Raw genomic sequence first — 20,850 nt, forward strand, 5'->3', positions numbered from 1 at the left:
AACTTGCCCTAACAGAACTCCCTACGTTGAGTTCCACCTCTTCAGTCCCAGAAAGCGAAGAACGACGATCAATTTCTCGCTCTCTCTTCTTCTTGCATCGCTCATCTTCAGGTTCGGTCTCTACCTTGGGCTTTAGTTTTTCTTTGTATTCTAGGGTTTGATTGTTGAGTTTTGGATCTTTGCATCTCTAATTTGATCGATCCATGGTTAGGCATTAGGATACTTGATAATTCTTCATATGTGTTTATGGTTTAGTTATCTAATTTGATTCCATTGGCTGCTGGCTTGTGTTTCTTTCATTTGAATTATAGTTTCGGTGATTTTTGCAACTGGGTTAGCTGCACAGCCTCATTTTGGGTCTGGGTTTTTGGAGAACTGTTTCTGTTTCTGATTTCTGCACCAATACTAGTTGCATTAATTAAGCATTTATGCTATGATTATGTTTGTCACACTTGACCAGATATCTCACACTTGTCAAACTTGTGGGGATTATGTTTGTCTTTGATTGAAGTAATTATGCTATGTTGTCAATTAGTCATCACTAATATCAATACTTTAGCTGAGCCTTATAATAAGCATGCATGATTCATGAATCATGACTTTGTCTACATAGCAACAAGTTAAGGTTCAGTAAGCATATTTTCAATTTGACCTTGGGTGACAGCTGCTCTTTGCGTTAGAACCTAAGAAGCACCGAAACGGGTACGAGTTTCCGGATACGATACGATCGGAAACGTGGAAACGGCAAATCTTAAATGTAATAGGAAACGGAAACGTGAAGGAAACGCCAATTAAATATATATATATATATATATATATATATAATTAGAAAAAAAATATATGAAACATAAACAAAGTACTAGTTCATGACCTCTCTCTCGATCTAGGTCTGTTGTTTTTTTTTTTTCGTTCAATTTTTGCAAGTAAAAAGTCAGTATTACCCCCACGTTTCCTATTTATTTACATTCTGGCGTTTCCACATTGGATACGGACGTTTCCAAACCGTTTCCAAATTCGGATACGCGTTTCCGAGCGTTTCCAAGCGTTTCCGACCCGTTTCCGTTTCCGAAACGGGAAACGCGGCCATTTTGGCGTTTCCATGCATCATAGGTTAGAACTATGTTTGCAGTTTGTATTTTTTGGACAATGAAATATCAATCTGTTAATGAAGCAACTCGTTTCAAGTTTTAACACATAAGACCATGTGAGGCAGAGAGCCACAGGATTGTTTGTAAATTAATTTTGTTGTAACGTTTAGGATGTTATCACTATTATTTTTATCAGAATATTTGACATTTTAAGTCTATGAATTCAAGCAAGACCAAAATCGAATTGTGACTGTGAAATTTCAGTTGTTGCATTTTTCAAATTTCTAGTGTTTTTCATGATTTTTTCATTTTAATGGAAGTTTCGGAACTAATTAAATCCCTTCATTAAAAAAATTACCCAAACAAGACACTTAAATAATCCACCACTTTATGTCCCTTTATTTTAAGATCCCATCACTTATAATCCTTTCACCTTATAATCCCATCACCTCAGAATCCCTTGGAACCTCCAAATCCCTTACCCAAACACTGCCTAAGGGTCTTGCAAGAGAGTATTCAGTACATCAATGTGCACTTGCACTAACAAGAATGAACGACCGGAGAACATCAAGTCCATGTTTTTGTTATTAAAAAAAAGTTGTCTATAAATATCAATGGTTGATATCTGCTGAATTTGTTGATTAACTTACAGTGTCAGTGCCTAGAAGAATTTTTCATTGCTGAAAGGATTAGTGATACATTAACTAAACTAGTTCGATTAAGAGATAAAACTGGTATGAAACTACTCTACTTGTTATATCGGTATCTTAATCTACCACAAAACATGTCAAACTACAGAAATCTGGACATAAATTTCTTTGCAAATAACGAAATTTAAAGAGAACTTATAATATCGAAAAAAAAAAATTTAATATGCTATTATTGGTCAGCCATTGACCCGACGGATCTACCCAACTTTAGAGGCGGAGAGCACAAACACTAGTTACTCTATTCTAAATGTCTAACTAGTGAGAGCGCTAGAGAACCTGGAGGTGGAGGTGGAGTTGCTGGTTTCAAATCTTTTGGAATTGCGTTGGGAGAAATAGAGGCACCTCTTCTCAATTTCCAGGTAACCTTCAGATTACATCTTCTCAAGCCGATTTTGGGCCGAAAAAAAAAAAAAAAAAACTATGTATATACTTTCGCTGTTTCGCAGCCGCATAGCGGCATAGGTCTGAGACTCTGAGGTCCGATTACCGATGACCGATTCTTCAGATTGAGTTCTACTCTTCTTCTTCTTCTTCTTCTTCAGTTCTTCCTCTCTTAACTGTGTATTGCAATTTGGTTGAGTTTCAATCGATTCTTTGCTGGGTTGCTGGCACTTTGTTCTTCCACTGCGGACTAGTATGAATACGGCAAATGAAATGAATTGATAGCATAACTAGTCATAGTATATCAAGCTTTCCACTTGGGGTTTCGTGTTCTCTTTCGGGAATCTAAGGGATGACTTTTATCAGATGCTTTGATTTTCTGTTTTATAATTGTAAAAGCAGCATTCCTTTTATCTAGAAACTATGTATTTGCTGGATATCTGATGTGGGTTTGTATTTTCTTTATTTTGTTTTCTGCAGATTTAATGCTGTTTGCAATTAGGATAGCATGTTTGTGTTTTGCTGTGAATCTGATAGCATAATTAGGATACCAATCTGATAGCATGTTTGTGTTTTAGGCATCCAAATGACCAAATTATAAACTCTAGTTGTTCTATTACTCAAACGGGAATTTGATAGCTTTCTTTGACTCAGAATGCATATTCAAAACCAGTTCAAAAGAAGTTGGCTAAAAATCTAGGTAGTTTTTACTTCAGTTCGTGGATAGACAAAATAATATTGTTCTTCATGATTACATTTTCTAAAAATCACCTTTTTTTTATTTTTATTTTTCCTTTTCAAATTGATCTTTTCCTGTACATTAAGCTCTAGAGGAACAAAATCACCAACCTGAAGTTCATCTTCACTTCTTTTAAGTTTTTCTCTGTAATCTATTACCCATTACTGTTTGAAAAATTTAGAAAATTATCTGCAAATGACTCATCATTTTGGTGGCTGCTATTGGAACAATGCTACTTCTTAGCTTTACCCATGTCAGGAATTACTACAAATTTGGTTCTCATCTCATTATTACTGATCAAGTTGTTTTCTTTCCGAATCTTCCATCGTGTGCTTTTTCTGTTTACTTTTCCAGGATTTGAATTCCACGTCTGATATATAGGTCAGACTCTATTAGCTAAGTTTGGTTTTCTACCCTTATAGCACATTGTAAGGATGGGTTGCAATTTCTTGATTTCTATCTGTTGAAATGTTTTGTTGGGATATAAAATTGATAATCAATGGTGTGATGTTCTGAAAAATTGCACAGACTTGGGCTTAAGCATGGATTTTCAAACGAAATGGCTTAATCTTATGAAAGGGGGAAGAGTGTAAAGATTCCCCCTTTTGTTTGGTGTTGGCCTTCACCGAGCAATTCTTTAAGATCATAGTTACGTTGGCGTTGAAGAGTAGGGGACTTGATCAGGGTCTATCTATGCTGGCATTTGTTCTAACCGAATGGAGTTTGTCTGTCTTTAATTGAGGGTTTAGTACTCTACATTTGTGATTGTATTATAAGTGATGAATAAAAGTTGGAACAGTGATACTATATCTCTTTTGGTGTTTGAGGTAGAGGTGTGGATGTAGCAATCAAAGTTTGAACATGGACCAGCCCAGCTCACCTCTACGCCAAGGACAAATCCTACTTCTCTCAATTTCACATTCTGCTTATTCTTTGCTTTGGACTTAGGGTAGGATAGAGTGAATGGAGAAAAACATGTACAACAACTGTACTTTTTGTTAATGCATGACCTGCTACTGCTGTCCAAAGCAGAATCCTTTGTACAGTGTCCATAGAAATAGTTTGTCCTCCTTTTCAATGTAAGTATTGTGTTAATATATACCTCCAAGATAAAGCAAAAACTTATTTTTGATTACGAAGAAAATCATTGAAGTGATATAAGAATACAGATTTCTGTTTGAGATGGTGCTGCAGCAAATGTAGCTTTATATATACCACAGCTTATTTTTTTCTCTTCTATTTTTCATCTATTTGTGCAGTGGTGAAACCTGTCTGAGCTGGCATCTCTCTTATTGGATATTGTTTGAATTAATTGATTGTTTATTAGTTGAGACAATGATAGAGGAAAACAGGACATAAATTATAGTGCCCGCTTAAAGTCACTATCTGAACCCTATATTGTCAATCAAGGGTTCTATGATAAGTTGTGAAAAGGATTCTGTGTGTGCACCAGATTTTTTTAATTTTTATATATAATTAAGAGACCCAGAAAATCATGTAAATAAAGTGGAAAAGGGGCCTAACTTATATCACTTGAAATCATGGGCATGCCTTTCTGTCTGATTTCCCTTTAGTATAACATCTATCTTGATTTTTTTGTTTTCTGCTATATTAATTTATGTATAATCTACCAGAAAAAGCCCATAGATGAAGTTTATAGGGAAAGAGAAAGAAGGGACCTTGACCATAACTTTGCTACTTTCTTTTGGTTACTTTTGGGGTTTGTAATTCTGTCGGATTGAGTGATTGAATGCTAGGGTGAAGTATTTGCTTACCATGAAGGTCCCATGTTTAGGGTTTGTTTCTTTTCTAATTTGTTTTGAATTGGTTTGACTATTTGGATCATATCCTGGTATAAGACCTAATTTCTCAAACTCTTCTGTCTTTGAACTATATATGTCTATAAGCCAATCTTGAAATCTTAAGTTGACTTTTACTGCTCCATATTGCTTTTGTGATGCTCTCCACTAAATTTAACGTGTTGTAGTTAATCCAATGAAAGGGACTGAAAAGTCCACATTAGTGAGCATACATGCAAGAATTTGTATCGGAAGTTGATTTAATCATAACATAGGTGTAAATGGTGGAATCTGGACTTTGTAGGTAAACAATGCAGGAGTGGTTGGATGCATACTAAACCCTGAAGCTTTTAGAGCAGTACCCAGTAATGTAAGGTTCAATATACCCTATATATCTTCGTAAATGATGACTTTGTTTGATGCGGCATTATTTGATGCTCACTGTTGTCCTTATTTGGCTTCTGAAAGTAAATGTTTTTAAATGGATCTGTGTAGTTCAGTGCCTTGTCCTCCCTTTCTTACTGAAAAGTACACATTCCTTAAGAATCTAAGATCATTCTAGCTTGCATCTGTAATATGATATGTGTTGAAGCCGAGTTTGGTGTAGTATGATCTATGCTTTGATATGAATCTTTCAATTTTGGATGCTGCTGAGTCTATTGTTAGTGTTCTCAAAGGAAATCATGCCATATCTAGCGATACACTTTCAAATTTGAAACACAAGTCTTCTTTCATTTGTAACTTTCTTCACCTTCATGCAGAAGCCAGAAGAAGTCGACTGGGCTGAAGTTTCAACACCAAAGTACGAGTTATCAGAAGAATACCTGAAAACAAACTACTACGGCACAAAAGGAGTGACAGAGGCACTTTTGCCCCCCTCGAGCTATCCGATCACTAACAAAAAAAACCAGCAGCAAAGCGCAGGTTGTCTCACTAGTTACTACTACTAGTCCACTACTCAACTCCACACCAAAATCAATGGTGGACCCCAACCTCTCCTTCCTCTCCCTCCTCCTCCTCCTCCTCCCTCTCGCTCTCCTCGTCCTCCTCTACCTCATCGTCCGCCCCTGCCCCGCCACCGTCCCAATCAAAAACCGCCACGTCTTCATCACCGGTGGATCCAGCGGCATCGGCCTCGCCCTGGCCCACCGCACCGCCTCCGAGGGCGCCAAAGTCTCCATCCTCGCCCGCTCCCTCGACAAGCTTGAGGAGGCCAAGAATTACATCCAGCTCTCCACCGGCATTGACGTCGCCATCTTTGCTGCTGATGTCCGTGACTATGACGCCGTTTCCAAGGCCGTCGAGGCGGCGGGCCCGATCGATGTGTTGGTCGTCAACCAGGGAGTATTCGTCCCTGGGGAGCTGGAGAAGCAAGGATTGGATGAGGTGAGGTTCATGGTGGATGTCAATTTGATGGGTAGCTTCAACATGATCAAAGCTGCTCTGCCAGGAATGAAGGACAGGAAGGACCGCGGACCGGGTTCGATTGCTCTGATGTCGTCGCAGGCCGGTCAGGTTGGGATTTATGGCTACACGGCTTATTCAGCTAGCAAATTTGGGCTTCGGGGTTTGGCGGAAGCTCTGCAGCAAGAGGTCATTGCAGATGACATTCACGTTTCGCTGATTTTCCCTCCAGATACTGACACTCCTGGACTCACTGAAGGTAAATAAACCATGAATCCTGCGGTAATTATTGCCAATTTTAGCAATGTGGGATTTCATTCCATCAAGCTTTGCATTTTGTGTCTGAATTGCAACACTTTGATTTGGGATTTATGAATTCTTTTGGTACTGTAAATTTTGAAATGTGCACTCAATTGCAGAAACTAAGAAGAGGCCGCAGCTGACCAGCATTATTGCGGAATCATCTGGTGCAATGAAAGCCGAGGAAGTTGCGAAGAAAGCTTTGGATGGAATCAAGTCTGCTTCCTTTATTGTGCCTTGCAACTTTGAAGGGCTTTTGTTGTCCATTGCCACTGCCGGGTTGTCGCCTCAGAGATCATTCGTCATGGCATTTGTGGAGGTGGTTGCTGCTGGTGTAATACGGATAGCTGCTCTGGGATTTCAGTGGAATTGGTATACAAGTATACACAAGTGGCATGGACAAAACAAAAGTAAGCAGACTACTCTTTCATGTCACTGCTTGAATAATCTGGTTTTAGTATTGAATTTGATATTACTGCATAGACCATTCTGTTTTGTAAACACAGTTGCCATTTATTTCTAATATTCTTTCTGTTACTCTAACATAACAAGTAATCTGCCTAGTTTTGATGCCTGATAGCTTTTACTATCTCTTGTGTTTGCACTTCAGATATTGCATGCACTTCAGCTTTTACTAGTAAGTCATATAGTTAAAGAACTTTGAATTTGAACCGGAGCTTGAATGTCAAAGAGACTTACTATCATTTCCTTGCTATTTTGGCTTCTTGTTTGTGTGCTACAAGCCTACAAAGTATATCGATCATCAATAAATGCACCAACTAGAAAGAGTGACTTAATCAACATGGAGGATAGTGTTAAGAGAAGAAGATTAGAATAGAATGGTGTGTTTAGTGTTCTGTAATGGGTAATGACTTAAAAATAATCATATCATAGGATGCCCCTGCTAGTTGGTAGGAGATACAAGTGAAATTATGAAATTATCTTGCATCCAACCAGCCAGTTTAAAGAGTTGTAGTATATTCTAGTAATTTGTTTCCGCCGTGTATTAACACTTTTACTATACTAGCTTCCCATTTCCTTGTTCATTTTTCCACAATGGCATCTGTTTCTTTTCCTTTTAAAGAAACACTCTAATCGGTTAATTGGTCGTTTCCTTTGCCCGTGATGATTTCCTTGCATTAATTGGTTATTAGTTATACTCACACATATTCTTGTTTTCATATGATTTCTTATTTCAGGGACCTGAAGTTCTTGCTGCATGATTTGGGTACTTGTTAGTTTCTGAAGTTAGCATAAAGTTGGGTTTAGCTGTTGAATTATAGCGCTGAACACAGTTGCTCGGAGGAGAACTTCAATTTTTGACTATGATGCTTTCATGGAGTTCTAGACTTTTAGACACAGGGAAGCCGAATTATATCTTCAAACTTTCAGTTTAGGCTTTGAATTCCATTTTGCTTAGATTGTCGTGTTTGTTGACCCAGAACGAATGTAACTCCTATAAGGGTATTGATAATCGAAAAAGTGTAGCGATAATTTGAAATGAGTTGCCCTATTTTCAGCAGCAAACATTCAATAATCTCTTCCAATGAAATAATTTGCTACATAAGAAGTTCAGAGTGAATCAAGTCCTGGAATCTTTTTTTTTTTTTTTTCATTTTTGGCAATGTTTCTTTGTCAAAGGGTTAATAGTGAGCCCGGGTGAACCGGATGAACCGTTACGTCATCTCTGATAGACCGTAATAACCAACTATTAGTTTAAAACCATTATCACCGATACCCAGTGTGTTGTAGACCAAAAAGCAAACCCAAACGAATCGAGTGAGTCGACTCAGCTCAATGGCGTCTACACTTCTAAAGCGAGCGTCCTACTCCGCGATGAGATCGGCCGTCGGAATCGGAGCCTCCTCACGAGGCTACGCGGCGGTGGCAGTCGGGACGGACTTAGTCTCCGCCGCACCCGATGTTTCCCTTCAGAAAGCTCGGAGCTGGGACGAGGGCGTCTCCTCCAAGTTCTCCACCACTCCTCTCAAAGACATTTTCAAGGTCTCCCCTTTTGTCTCTCTTCTCCACTACCTTTCTTCACTTCTTATTTCCAAACATTTTGGGTACTCAATTTTCGTGAATTCTGTGTTTTCAGGACAAGAAAGTCGTCATCTTTGGCCTCCCTGTAAGTTGCTCTCTCTCTAATGATTTATGTTTTGTTTTTGTTTCTGTTTTGCTGAGTGTTTCAAGTTTGCAAGGGATTTATATAAATGGGTTATTGTTATTTGTGTGTGTTTGTGTCAGGGTGCGAATACGGGGGTTTGTTCCCAGCAGCATGTGCCTAGTTACAAGAACAACATTGATAAGTTTAAGGCTAAAGGGATTGATTCTGTGATTTGTGTAGCGGTTAATGATCCCTATGTTTTGAATGGATGGGCAGATAAACTTGAAGCCAAAGATTCGGTATGTCATTTATCTAACTGCTGTTCCATCTCTTCGGATTTCCAGAGATATATATATATGTTTTCTCAATTTGCGATACCATGCTCCTTTTGTACTGAATATGAATTCCCTTATTCTCTGTATTCGCTCTTTATTTTACTTGGGAAAGTAGTTACTTAACTGTTAGCGTGGCCACTCATGGATCACTGGATCTTTTCAATTTTTGCATTGTAGTGAGAATTATATTATGAGGAAGTTATCTGAGTTCTAGAGGATTTAGCTTTCCTTTATGTGTAACTTTTTTTTTATATTATTTTTTCTAATCAGTTTTAAGTACTTTAGGAAATAAGGTAACTCGTGAGCAATTCCTTCAAAGTGTGGCAATAGTGTGATTCAGTTTTTCCTTCCGTTCAAGGTTCCAAAATCATATTTTGCATGGTAGTGAATTATATTACCAGTCACTATTGAGGTAAATTGAGTTCTAAAGCAATTAGCTTTGTTTGTTCATACTTCATAGCTTCTGTTCATGTTTGAAATGTTGTTTGTCAATGTAAAGTAAACTAATTAAGGAAATAGCGTAACTTGTACATAATGCAAAACTCCTCCATAGTGTGGCAATGGTGTGATTCAATTTTTCCGCTGATGCAATAGTAATTTTATTGTTTCCGCTTAAACTAGAGCAGCATTGTTTGACTTAGTTGAATACTTGCCTTAATAGATTGAGTTCTATGGGGATTTTGATGGGAGCTTCCACAAAAGCTTGGAGTTGGATAAAGATCTCTCTGTTGCTTTGCTTGGACCTCGTTCTCAGAGGTATAATCTCTAGTCCAGTTTGTTTGTTGTTAGAAATTGGCTGCATTGAATAAAAAAAAAAAAAGAAATATGAGATGTTCTCGAACTCATTCTATCCAAAATTTATCAACACATTCCCTCCTCCATCCTCTTTTCCCTACTATTGATGGGATAGAGCCACCCTCAGTCTGTCATTCTATTTTTATTTTACTGTATCGATTAAAGTTTGTCAGTCTTGAAGATATGGTTACTCTCTTTCTGCAGATGGTCGGCATATGTGGTTGATGGGAAGGTTAAAGTTCTAAATGTTGAGGAAGCCCCATCAGACTTCAAGGTCTCTGGTGGAGATGTCATTTTGGGACAGATCTAGAGAGACAGTTTACATGAATGCTTCTGAGACATGTCATCTGTTTGCATCTTGATAACTTCAAGATCTTGTATGCTAAAAAATTACTCCTGGACCTCAGTAGTTGTTCTCCTTCAAAATAATATGCTTCCTATGCAAGCTTCAAACTACTCTGAGTAACTTCTCTTTTATAATGGGGCAAATGGTAAATGGCTTAACTATGATGCAAAGAGTTATCTTCACCACATCACCATATCCCAATCACGAAGAGCTAGCTCCAATAATCCAATTGGTTCAAGTTAATACCAGAAGGCAAAAGCTGAACAAGCTTGTTATACCATCAACCCCATAGTGCTTGCAATGAGGAATAATATTTGTGGCTTCAGGTTTCATAATTCATCTTGCCCCAACATCAGTATAAACAAACATTAGAATGATTAGATCGAATTTAACAAATATTGAAAAACCCACAGTTACATAATACAAAAGAAGTTCCGATCACAAATGGGCAATGACCCACAAAACAAATGAAAGGGTTTGCTAATTCATAGGACTATAGGAGATGCAACATCCACACTCACAAATGACAACTACAGTTTTTGTGCCGGTCAGTCTCGGAGTTGATAATTATTTCAATCTCACAAGTCTTGGAGCATTTTTGAAACTTCAAAGCTTTCTTATGCAACTTCTCTGCTGTCATTCGTCGAGTCTTAAAAAGATAACTCTCACGGGTTGAAATAGTTAACCTCCTAAGAACTTCACTATACTGCAACAAATATTTGACCACTTCAAACTCATCATCATATCCCATGAAATTAATGATAGAAATGGTCCTGAGGTGCGAGGAAACACAAATAGGAACAACCTCTGGTGGATTGAAGGCCCGGTACCCTTTCACATATTCTTGTTTACCCCATGTCCAAGTCCAAATATCCAAAACAATATCTTCCAGATTTGGTGATCTCTTGAGCAGCTCGATTACATATCCCCAATAAGAGCAACGAAACAGGCCAACCTTCAAATGCTTCAAATTATCGAAGGAAGGCAGAGAACGTGCCGAAAACATAGGAGTTAAAAGAGACAAATATTTAACACCAGAGACTCCTTCTAGCAAAGGAGGTGCCCTTTCAACATGATAAATATTCTCTCTGCTATCACCATGGATTAAATGGATCTCAGCTTTGACCATGGCTTTTGCATTGTTCGAAAAGTAGTAATTTGATGAACCAACTTGACCTGAGACGACAAGGTTTTCAAGCTTTGGGGCATTGATAGAAAACCTGTACTTATCCGCAGCCATTAAGCTACCTAGAATTCTAAACGTTTTCATTTGCTGCAGGGATATTTAGAGTATAGACATTTCCAATTGTACATACATCGATGGTCAAGTCTTCAAGCACAGGACACTTGGAAGCGAGCATTTCAAACATTGAGGCACTATCAGGCCAACCAAGTCTATAATGGAGGGACTTGAGACTTGGAAAACAAGCTGATGCCGAAGGAGGAGGAGCAAGGTTCATACAATTTGAACTCACCTTCAAAGCCACAAGAGTTTTGCATGTGAAAAGGCTCACAGGCAATTGAAGGTCTCCCAACCTGCTAGAACCATGATTATCAAATATATGAAGATCAAGTTCTACTATGTTATGCCTCATGGCGTCGCATATCCATCTAGAATTGCGAGACAAATATTCATCTCCATTATTATAGGAATTTCGACTACATAGACGAAACTTTTGGATGTTTGAAGAGGCATGCAGTGAAAGAACACCATCAACAAACTCCCCAAATTTATCACTTGAAACCTCACGCTGGTCGAAGTCTAGGTTGGGAATGGAAATCCAAAGGTTGTTCCATCTTTTAGGCAAAATAGTGGTTCGTACTGCATCTCTCGTGGGAAGGAGAGAAAGGATGTGAGAGAGAGTATCATCCGGTAATTGACTGATCCTGTCTTTATGTATAGCTTCCCACGCCATTCTTCTTGCCATTCTGGCCTTGTTCGCATGCTTCCGAATTCTGCGATCCATTCTTCTTTTATTTTTGCTCGTACTTTTTCTTTTCCCGTTGTTACAACTCTACCAGTCTTATATACTACTTGATCGATGGCTTTCTAGAATTCCATAGTGGATTGGGTTTTTAGGCTGTTATTTTAGGGATAGGAAAACGGCCTTTTAATGTATCGGAAGCCAAAGCAGTATGGTAGTAGGAAACCATCCACCACAAGAAAAGGAACAAGTCTATCTATATACGACTCAAGAATATCTTAAGGCTGTGGCTGTTTTCTTATTTTACCCTATTCTCTCCTCTCTGCATCACCATAACACACGATTTTTTCTTATAAATCTGATTTGTTACAATTGCTTCTATACTCGGTGTCCAATTTGAATGTAGAAACAACAAATAGGGTCGCATCAATTCAAAGACGTCGTATAGTAATCTGGAATTCTGGATATACGAGTCTTATTTGAAAAGTCATAAAACCATTTGATGTTAGTTGTTAGTGATTGATACAGCTGAGTAATACTTTACCAACTTAATCAATGTTAATGAATATGATCGAGTATATATATATATATATATATATATATATATATATATATATATATATATATATATATATATATATATGTCCTCTCTCGATCCGCTCCATATATTAGGCCCGATCAAGAGAGGACATCCGCACTTTCGCTAAAGTGTGGACGACGGCGCTGCAGCCCCGCTCAGGCCTCGACGGCGGCGCGAATCGGGCCGGAAGCATCCCAGACGGCTTCTGGACAGCGATCGAGGTCGGAGGAGGTCGTGGTTGCAGGTTTCTGGGCAGCAACCTCACCTGCAACTGCAACATGACCTGCAGTGCTGCAACCTCGTTGCCGGCGACTCCACCCGACAGCAGACTGGTCCGTCCGACCCCTGGCCTCCCTCCGGCAACTGGCGCCGCACCATCGTGGCCTGAGTTGGGCTGCAGCGCCGTCGTCCGCACTTTAGCGAAAGTGCGGACGTCCTCTCTCGATCCGCTCCATATATATATATATATATCACTTACAATTCTAGTACCTGTAAAGACTTCCTCGGGTTGTTTCATTGATTCGCACACATAGATATGATGCTGAAATAATACTAGGCCAGAGCAATCAGTTATTTGCACATCCTCAAGAGAGGTGCAAAATTGGAGCCCACTCGGTAGGCTTAATAATCTTTGACAAGAAACGATCCTCAACCTCCGGAGAGATGTGATGCCCTGGGTGAATGGAATTGATGTTAGATTATCACATCCCCATAGCTCCAATTCCTTAATAGAGGCGCAGTGTTGAGCCACTTCCTAGGCTTGATATCTCTGACACCATTGGATATTCAATCTCCGGAGAGACGGCGTTCCTTGTGCCGTTGGACTTATATATTGACATCAGATTAGGGCAATGACGTATAACCAATTCCTGAAGAGAGGTGCAGTAATCGAGCCCAACCTCTAGCCTTGATAATCCCTCACACCTATAGATCTTCAATTCATGAAGAGATGCAATGCCCTGTGTTATCCGAATCGACTCTAGGCTGGGACAACGTTCTATCCTCAACTCCTCAAGAAGAGGGAGCGTGTCCAGCCCATCAGGCAAATGCCTAGTTGCTTACAATTGATAACAATCAGTGATCGAAGAGATGTGCAACAACCAGATACATGGGGAGCAATACAAGTTAACTCACCACAATCATGTATCTCCAAATATGTGAGACTCTTGTTCTTCTTCAACATCCCTTACGCCTATAGTACAACTCTACGTGTCTTCTTTATACTACTAGATCGATGGCTTTTTACAAGTAATTGATTGGGTTTTCAGGCTGTTATTTTAGGGATAGGAATTCAAAGCTTCTTGTTTTTATGGTACTAGGAATCCATTTGTGTGTGTATCTTGAACTTAGTTTCCCAACTTCATCCTTGGATTATTAGTATTTGATTCTTCTAACCAGTTCAATACACACACAAACACATATTGTTTTTAGATTTTGCAAGTTACTTGGATTACCCAAAAATCGTTCTGCCTGTTTGACATGAAAGACAAATCCAATGCATTTCTATGATAGATTTTTTGAAGAAAAGATAATTTGATTATTTATCCATGGCCAGAAGACACGTGTATCAGATGCTGTCTTATACCAAAATCATAAATGGCACAAGCCGCCAAGTAAAATATAGGTGACCCTCACTGTTAACACTTACGCTCCATTATTGGGCCTAAAACAAAGAAAACAAATCCTCACTACCTACCTCCCTTTGAACAGTAACCTAATCGCCTAGAGACCTCAATTAGTATACAACTAGAGGAACTAAGATGCTAGCAGTAAAAGACCATACTTCTAGTGTTAGACACAGAGGATTAGAGGGACATCTCACCCCCCCCCCCCCCTTGCAAAAAAACAATTGCCAAGCTGCTGAGTAATGGATGAGGGTGTCAAGGCACCCTCCATATATGCCCAGCTAGCAAATGGGTCAAAGACCCTACAATCTCCTTGTAACCCATTTCTAGAGCAAAGCCGAAGAGCCCAAGCCTAGAGACGGGGAAAGGAGAAGCAGCCTATAAGCTCCATCACCTCGTCGGGAGGTCTTCCTCCCCAGCAAGACATCGTCGGCGATGGACTCTGCAAGCTGATGTCTGATGAGCCTAGAATACCGATGATGTGATCGACAACGAGGTTGGACTTCAACCACCGACTCCACGGCTGGAAATGACTAAGAACCACCAAGAAAATGATGATTGATAATGCTGGGAACTATAACTACGCCACTGAAATTGAAACGAGGACGTCGCTGGGATGACTCGCGTTGCAATTGAGAATGACAACTAGAAGACTCGCGTCGCTGGGTTCAGCTCGCGCCGCTGGGGTGGCAACAAGTGCCGTTGTAATGGAGAAGAAAACCTTGTGGAGCTAGGGTTTTGGCCTCCTCTTTATTGCCTCTGAGAGTCTGTCCGCATTTCTATGATAGATCAATTGTGAATAGTTTACTTAATTCCAAAGAGGACTCTTTCATATATTAAATTTGGTTAAGTTAGCCATGATATCAATAACTATGGATTATGGCATTTTTGCACAGTAAGCCAAGCTTGAAAGTAGTCAAGGCCATCTTGAACATAATTAATTAAGCTTCTCGACCTAGCCAAATCAAGTCAAGCATTATGCTCAGTGATGCTCAGTTTGGTTCTGCTCTCTGAGTCACATTACTGTGGGTAGATGCCTAGTTACTCCTCCCTTAATGTCTTTTCTAGAGTCTTTCAAATTAGAGTGTTCTAGCTCTTTAATTTGTTGGAAGCATAGCTTCATGTTATAAGGAAACCTTCTGCCACAAGGAAAAAGCGAACAAGACTTATAAAACACTATTTTCTATTTTTTTTTTTAATGTAAACGTCAATAAATAACTAAATGTTCAAGTAAATTCTTATTTGTGTGTCTGGCCCAAACTCTAGGTTACTTGACCTAGTGGTAATAGGGTTTAATTAGAAGGATCTAGATATTCCTATTCAATGTATGATTACCTTTCCTTGTATGATTCGGATTCTATGCATTGTAATCCTCTATATAAAGAGACCCCTATTATCAATGAGAATATGCAGCAATTCTCTCTCAAATATCGTTTCCCTAAAACACATTATCAGCACGAAACCCTAACCCTGAAACAAATAGCCAAACCTTGATTCAAGAAGCTAAAAACCTTGAATCCGAATACAAAACCTTGAAGCCTTTTCTGCCTCCACCTCACACCTTGAAGCACTCGATCCCAGCAGTCCAGAACCGGCGGCGCCACCCCAAGAACCGGCCGAAAACCTACCGAACCGGCCACCGGAAGCTCCATACAACCCGCAGCAAATATTCCACCGGTTCACCATCTTCCGGGCATCCAATTTCAACCAAATTTTGTCACCCAACACCTCTCAATCTGACGATTCAGGAACTGAAAGAAAAGGCACAAAAAACGGCCTAAAAGTGGGTGAACCGGCCGACTAAACCTTATGCAGAAAACCGGAAGAAAAGAGAAGAAAAAAGAAAAGAAAAAGGGAGGAGGCAGCCCTAGCCGAACCCAAGCCGCGGCCCACTGACGCAAGCCACGTCAGCAGCACGTGCTACGTCAGTACTGGACCCCATTGTCACGTCATCATTGGACCCCACGGCCACATCATCAGTCAACAGCCGGTCAACGACCGCATAAGACTTTTCCGGCGACTTTTCCGGCGACTTTTCCGACCACTTTTTCCGGCCAAATTTTCCGGCGACCTATTTCAAGGTATTTTTTACTAAACGTTCCCGTTTTTTTAGAGTTTTTTAATTCAATTTCTCTTCTTTTTCGGGGACTTGCAACCTCCCTTCTTCTACCCCCTTTTCTTTATCATAGGGGAGACCAAATTAAGCCGAACTGTGGGAGTTCGTGCTCACTCCAAGCTTAGAGCTTGTAGAGTCCTCCAAACTTAGAGTTTGTTGAGAAGTTATGATCGACCACAAACACATCATTGTTTCGATCTAATCCAACCCCTCTTGGAATCAAATTTCTTGGAAGCGACTAAGCTCGGAAATTCCTAATTTCTTGGAAGCGACTACGCTCAGAAATTTTATATGTTTTCGTGGTAGCCTTTTACGCTTCGAAACTAACCCTAATTTCTTGTTCTCTTTCAGGATGAGTAACCTGAACAAATTGGACTTTGCTCCATTAGGAACAACTGGCCCTGAATATCACAGGTGGGTTCATGATGTTCGCCAGCATCTCAAGGCCGATGAAATCCTGGATACGATTCTCGAGCCTAGCCAGGACGTGCTAACTGTTGAGCAAGCTCAAGCTTTGGAAGCAAATAGAGCAGCCTTAGAGGCAAATAAGGCGAAAGCCATCATCCTAATGACTCGTCATATGGATGATTCACTCCAGTATGAGTGTATGAATGAAGAAGACCCCAGAAGGCTGTGGGTCTCACTCGAAGAAAGATTTGGCAACGTCTGTGACTCCCTGCTTCCTGAACTAGAAGTGAGATGGCATAGCCTCCGCTTCTGTGATTTCAAGTCAGTTATTGACTATAACTCGGAAACACTTCGCATTAAATCCTTAATGGAATTCTGTGGGAAATATATCACAGATGCGATTTTGATTGAGAAGACTCTCTCTACCTTCCCCGTCTCTGCATTGATGGTTATTAAGAACTATCGAATCAATGTTACTGCAGGACGGATCACAAGGTTTCATGAGCTCATTGGAGCTATGAATGTCGCTGAAAAGCATGATAACATCATTGTAAAGAACTATAAATCGAGATCCGTAGAAACAGAGCATATTCCGGAATCCAATTATAGTTGCACCCCTAAGAGAGGACGCCAAGAGTGAAACCCTAATCTCAGGGATACTTCTGGACGTTCTGGTCCATATAATCGCTCTACTTGGGAAGGTAACCGCCAAAATAGGCGAACACGGAACCGAAGAGGTCAACGTGGAAAGAGAGAGGGAGGCGCCACCAACACTAAGAGCCATCTAAATGACGCTTTCAAAGCGCCTCAATCAATAGAGTCTGAGCAGAGAGATGTATGTTCTCAATGTGAAGTATTCGGTCATTGGGCACACATTTGTAGAGCTCGTGAAGAAATTGTCACCGCATACAAAGCATATTGTGAAGCAAAAAAAGCTCGCTATGTGGAACAAGAAGATCAAGAAGTTGATCTAGAGTGAAGGGTTAAAAACTACAAATCTGGCTGGGATCAATAGATCGCCAATTTTGTTTAAGTCTTTATTTTTCCAAGAGATGTAATGAGCAATTGCCATATATTTTTGTAGTAGATGAAAATGGTTCAGTCTCTCTTCAAAGTAGGCTCACCCAAAGTAAGTGTGATGTCTAGGAAGGTTCTGAGATTAGTGGTACTTAAGCAAGCCTTGCTCCACCGACATCTCTCTACTCACCTGATCACATTTATTTTGGAATTGCCGAAAGAAGTTAGACGACTACCATTGTTTTGCATTAGCTAGCATTTTGGATTAGATTTTCTTTGGTCAAAGAGACAATGATGTAACTCCGTTGACTTATGAATAAAATTTCGAGTTCTTCTCATGATGACTCCATTTTGATTATGAGCATATTACTTTTGTGACTACGATGGTTGGGTCATCAATATTAATTCAAGGACATGGAATAGTCCAAGTTCCCCTTGCCAAAAGGCACCTTGATTACTGTCGCAAAACTCTCTACGCTCTTAGGGAAAATCGCACCTATGAGTAGCCAACGGATTTCATGCGAAAAAGCATGTAGAGAATGGAAATGAGTTCCTTTGCAATACCTCTAATGATTGCGAACAAAGGTGCATCTTAGAGAAGTTTATGTGTCTCTCTAGTAGACTCTATGTCACTATTCGAGCTATTAAATCCAATGAAGCTATGAGAGAAGATCTCATGGATTTAGACACATATTGGCTTTGTCACGACAGGATAGGTCATCCTGGTCATGATATGATGATCCGTCTACTAAAGACTTCACATGGACATCTTTTGTCTCGAGCGAAATGAAGCATGAATCAAAGGTTGATTCTTGGACTAAGTGTGACTGCCGCCGCTGCCTCTGGCACCGCCACCGTCCACCACCAGCCTAGGGCTGGTGCAGTCCATATCTATGACACCATGGATGGCGTCCATCATGGTGATGGCGCCCCAGGTGATGCTGCAATCACCAACTTGCTTCAAATAGCGTTTCAGTCGCTCAGGCCCAACCAAAATCCTCATTGGTTGCTTCTAAAGCCTCTCGCTCGTTTTACAAAGTCCGTTACTTAGGGAAATTTGGACTGAGACCGTCCTATTCAAAGGATATGAAAATACTTATTCTGTTCTTACATAGAATCCATGGGGATTCTGTAGACTTATTCAACCACCTTACATACGTTTAAATATCTCATGATGATTGGTTGACACGCAAACACGCTGGTCACGTGTTGTGCCATTGTCCACTTATAATGCTGCTTATGCTACACTCCTAGCAAATATCATATGACAACGGGCTCACTCTCCGGATCATCCTATTCCGTCAATTGGACTTGACGATGCTAGAGAGTTTACATCGAAGACTTTCGATTGTTATTGCATTGGGACTAATGTTGGACATTATATTCCCATGAACACACCCAATTGGTCTCGCGGAAACGACTACGATGGTAGTCAGGACATTGGTAATGAGCACCAATCTCCTTATATCCGCTTGGGGTGATGCAATATCGCATGCAGCTATGCTAATTCGTCTACGACCCACCGCCACTCAATGTACCTCTACGTTACAGGTAGTGACTGGGTACAAGTATCGTACTTACGCATATTTGAGTGTGTCTTTATGTGCCAATTGCGCCACCACATGGCTCTATAATGGGTCCTTACAGACGAATGGGCAACTATGTTGGATTTGAGACTCCAACAATCGTCCGCCACTTAATACCCTTGCAAGGCGATCTCCTTACCGCTAGATTTGCGGGTTGTCACTTTGATGAGACAGTCTTCCCGTCGTTAGGGGGAGATAAGAACATAAATGTTCAGCAGGAACGACAGGAATTGTCGTGGCCTGTCCCCACTATGTCTCATCTCGATCCCTACTAAAGTGACGAGATCACACATCTGCTGCAAATATGCCTGCAAGGATGTACGTCCCTACGAGAGGACGTAGCGCCACCCTACACGGAGGTAGGCATGGCGCCAACGCCAAAGAGAGTGGCATTCTGGCGTTACAGGCCATGGCCGCAGCTAAGATGTGTGGGAGGTCCGTGAGTTCGAATGATACTTTGGCACATTCCAATCCTTTGATCATCAAGACTCAAAATCCGTCTCATGAGAATCTTCCGGGTTATGGTTATCGTTGGGGGACGCCTCAACGTCAGAACCTATTCATGAGAATATAGAGCTCTATGAAAATTACACTAGTGTACATGAGACGTGGGATAGAAACTCCATCATAATTGATGATGTAGTTGCGCATTTTGTTGTGCATGAGTTTGTTTGAGTCCGATGACATCGAACCACACTCCGTTGATGAATGAATGCCAACGTAGAGAGATTTGGCCTAAATGGAAAGATGCGATCCAGGTTAAGTTGGATTCTCTAACGAAGAGGAAGGTTTTTTGAGCCAGTAATGCCAACACCTCCTAACATAAAACTTGTTGACTAATGGGTCTTCGTTAGAAAGCGTGATGAGAAAAAGAGATGGCAATCTCGCCTTATAGCGCAAGGCTTCTCACAAAACGCCCTGGAATCGACTATGATAAGATATATTCTCTCGTAATGGATGTCATTGCACTCCACTACCCTGTCAGTTTGGTAGTTTCCGAATAACTGATTATGCAGCTTACAAATGTGGTCACTACGTATCTCTATGGGGATCTAGATACGGAATATACATGAAAGTTCATGGTGAACTTCATTTACCCAAGTCAAGTGGCTCTAGACCACGGAGCGCGTTTACAATAAGGTTGAAACGCTCACTAAAGTGACTACTTGATTGAGAAAGGATATGCCCGCGCGTTTCTATAACAAGTTTCGGATTCTATCGCGGTTCATGTTGGACATGATCTTCATTGGAAGGCCTTAAAGAGTTAAGGGAAACCGCTGAACACTTGAAATCCGATTTTGAGATGAAGGATTTTGGGAGAACATGATTATGTCTCGGTTTGGAACTTGAGCATCGTGTTGATAGATGCTTAGGCATTTTGACAAGGTCAAGCCTTCAAGCACCCCCATGATCGTCCGTAGTCTTGATCCTGAAAATGATCCTCTTCGTTCAAAGGATGATGACGAAGATGCGCTAGGGGCAGAAATGTCCTAGTTAAGTACAATAGGCTCATTATTGTACTTAGCTCAATGCACAATACCGGACATCTCATTTGTCATGAACTTGTTAGCTAGATATAGCTCTGCGCA

At 40.3% G+C, this 20,850-nt stretch overlaps 3 protein-coding genes across 6 annotated transcripts; 2 read left to right on the forward strand and 1 right to left on the reverse strand.

Moving 5' to 3' along the window:
- LOC133708675 (3-dehydrosphinganine reductase TSC10A-like) lies at window positions 1–7,988 on the forward strand. Of its 4 annotated transcripts, none has more exons than XM_062134155.1 (5): window positions 4–111; window positions 5,022–5,087; window positions 5,479–6,380; window positions 6,541–6,831; window positions 7,621–7,988. In XM_062134155.1, the coding sequence occupies exons 3-5, from the start codon at window positions 5,696–5,698 to the stop codon at window positions 7,626–7,628; spliced, it is 984 nt and encodes a 327-aa protein (XP_061990139.1). In that variant the 5' UTR covers window positions 4–111; window positions 5,022–5,087; window positions 5,479–5,695; the 3' UTR covers window positions 7,629–7,988. The 4 variants fall into 4 exon arrangements, with proteins under 4 accessions (XP_061990140.1, XP_061990139.1, XP_061990137.1 ...); XM_062134153.1 differs by lacking the exon at window positions 4–111 and adding an exon at window positions 1,979–2,157; XM_062134156.1 differs by lacking the exon at window positions 5,022–5,087 and having other exon boundaries at window positions 1–111.
- A 170-nt stretch (window positions 7,989–8,158) lies between these two features.
- Window positions 8,159–10,114, forward strand: LOC133708676 (peroxiredoxin-2F, mitochondrial). Its single transcript, XM_062134157.1, has 5 exons — window positions 8,159–8,425; window positions 8,520–8,549; window positions 8,669–8,827; window positions 9,525–9,619; window positions 9,863–10,114. Exons 1-5 carry the CDS (start codon window positions 8,219–8,221, stop codon window positions 9,966–9,968), a joined length of 597 nt encoding a protein of 198 aa, XP_061990141.1. The 5' UTR covers window positions 8,159–8,218; the 3' UTR covers window positions 9,969–10,114.
- A 407-nt stretch (window positions 10,115–10,521) lies between these two features.
- Window positions 10,522–11,971, reverse strand: LOC133711354 (FBD-associated F-box protein At4g10400-like). The gene is made up of 2 exons (XM_062137488.1): window positions 11,321–11,971; window positions 10,522–11,277 (listed from the first exon to the last, which is right to left on the reverse strand). Exons 1-2 carry the CDS (start codon window positions 11,969–11,971, stop codon window positions 10,522–10,524), a joined length of 1,407 nt encoding a protein of 468 aa, XP_061993472.1.
- Between the last annotated feature and the right edge of the window lie 8,879 nt (window positions 11,972–20,850).

The sequence above is a fragment of the Rosa rugosa genome, chromosome 5 (assembly GCF_958449725.1).
Source record: "Rosa rugosa chromosome 5, drRosRugo1.1, whole genome shotgun sequence".
NCBI lineage: Eukaryota > Viridiplantae > Streptophyta > Magnoliopsida > Rosales > Rosaceae > Rosa > Rosa rugosa.

Coding starts and splice junctions, on each gene's coding strand:
- LOC133711354 (XM_062137488.1), bottom strand. CDS start 11,971: ATGGATCGCAGAATTCGGAAGCATGCGAACAAGGCCAGAATGGCAAGA. Junction 11,278..11,320: donor TTGAAGACTTGACCATCGAT/GTATGTACAATT, acceptor ATATCCCTGCAG/CAAATGAAAACGTTTAGAAT.
- LOC133708676 (XM_062134157.1), top strand. CDS start 8,219: ATGGCGTCTACACTTCTAAAGCGAGCGTCCTACTCCGCGATGAGATCG. Junction 8,426..8,519: donor CTCTCAAAGACATTTTCAAG/GTCTCCCCTTTT, acceptor CTGTGTTTTCAG/GACAAGAAAGTCGTCATCTT. Junction 8,828..9,524: donor AACTTGAAGCCAAAGATTCG/GTATGTCATTTA, acceptor TTGCCTTAATAG/ATTGAGTTCTATGGGGATTT.
- LOC133708675 (XM_062134156.1), top strand. CDS start 5,696: ATGGTGGACCCCAACCTCTCCTTCCTCTCCCTCCTCCTCCTCCTCCTC. Junction 6,381..6,540: donor CACTCCTGGACTCACTGAAG/GTAAATAAACCA, acceptor ACTCAATTGCAG/AAACTAAGAAGAGGCCGCAG.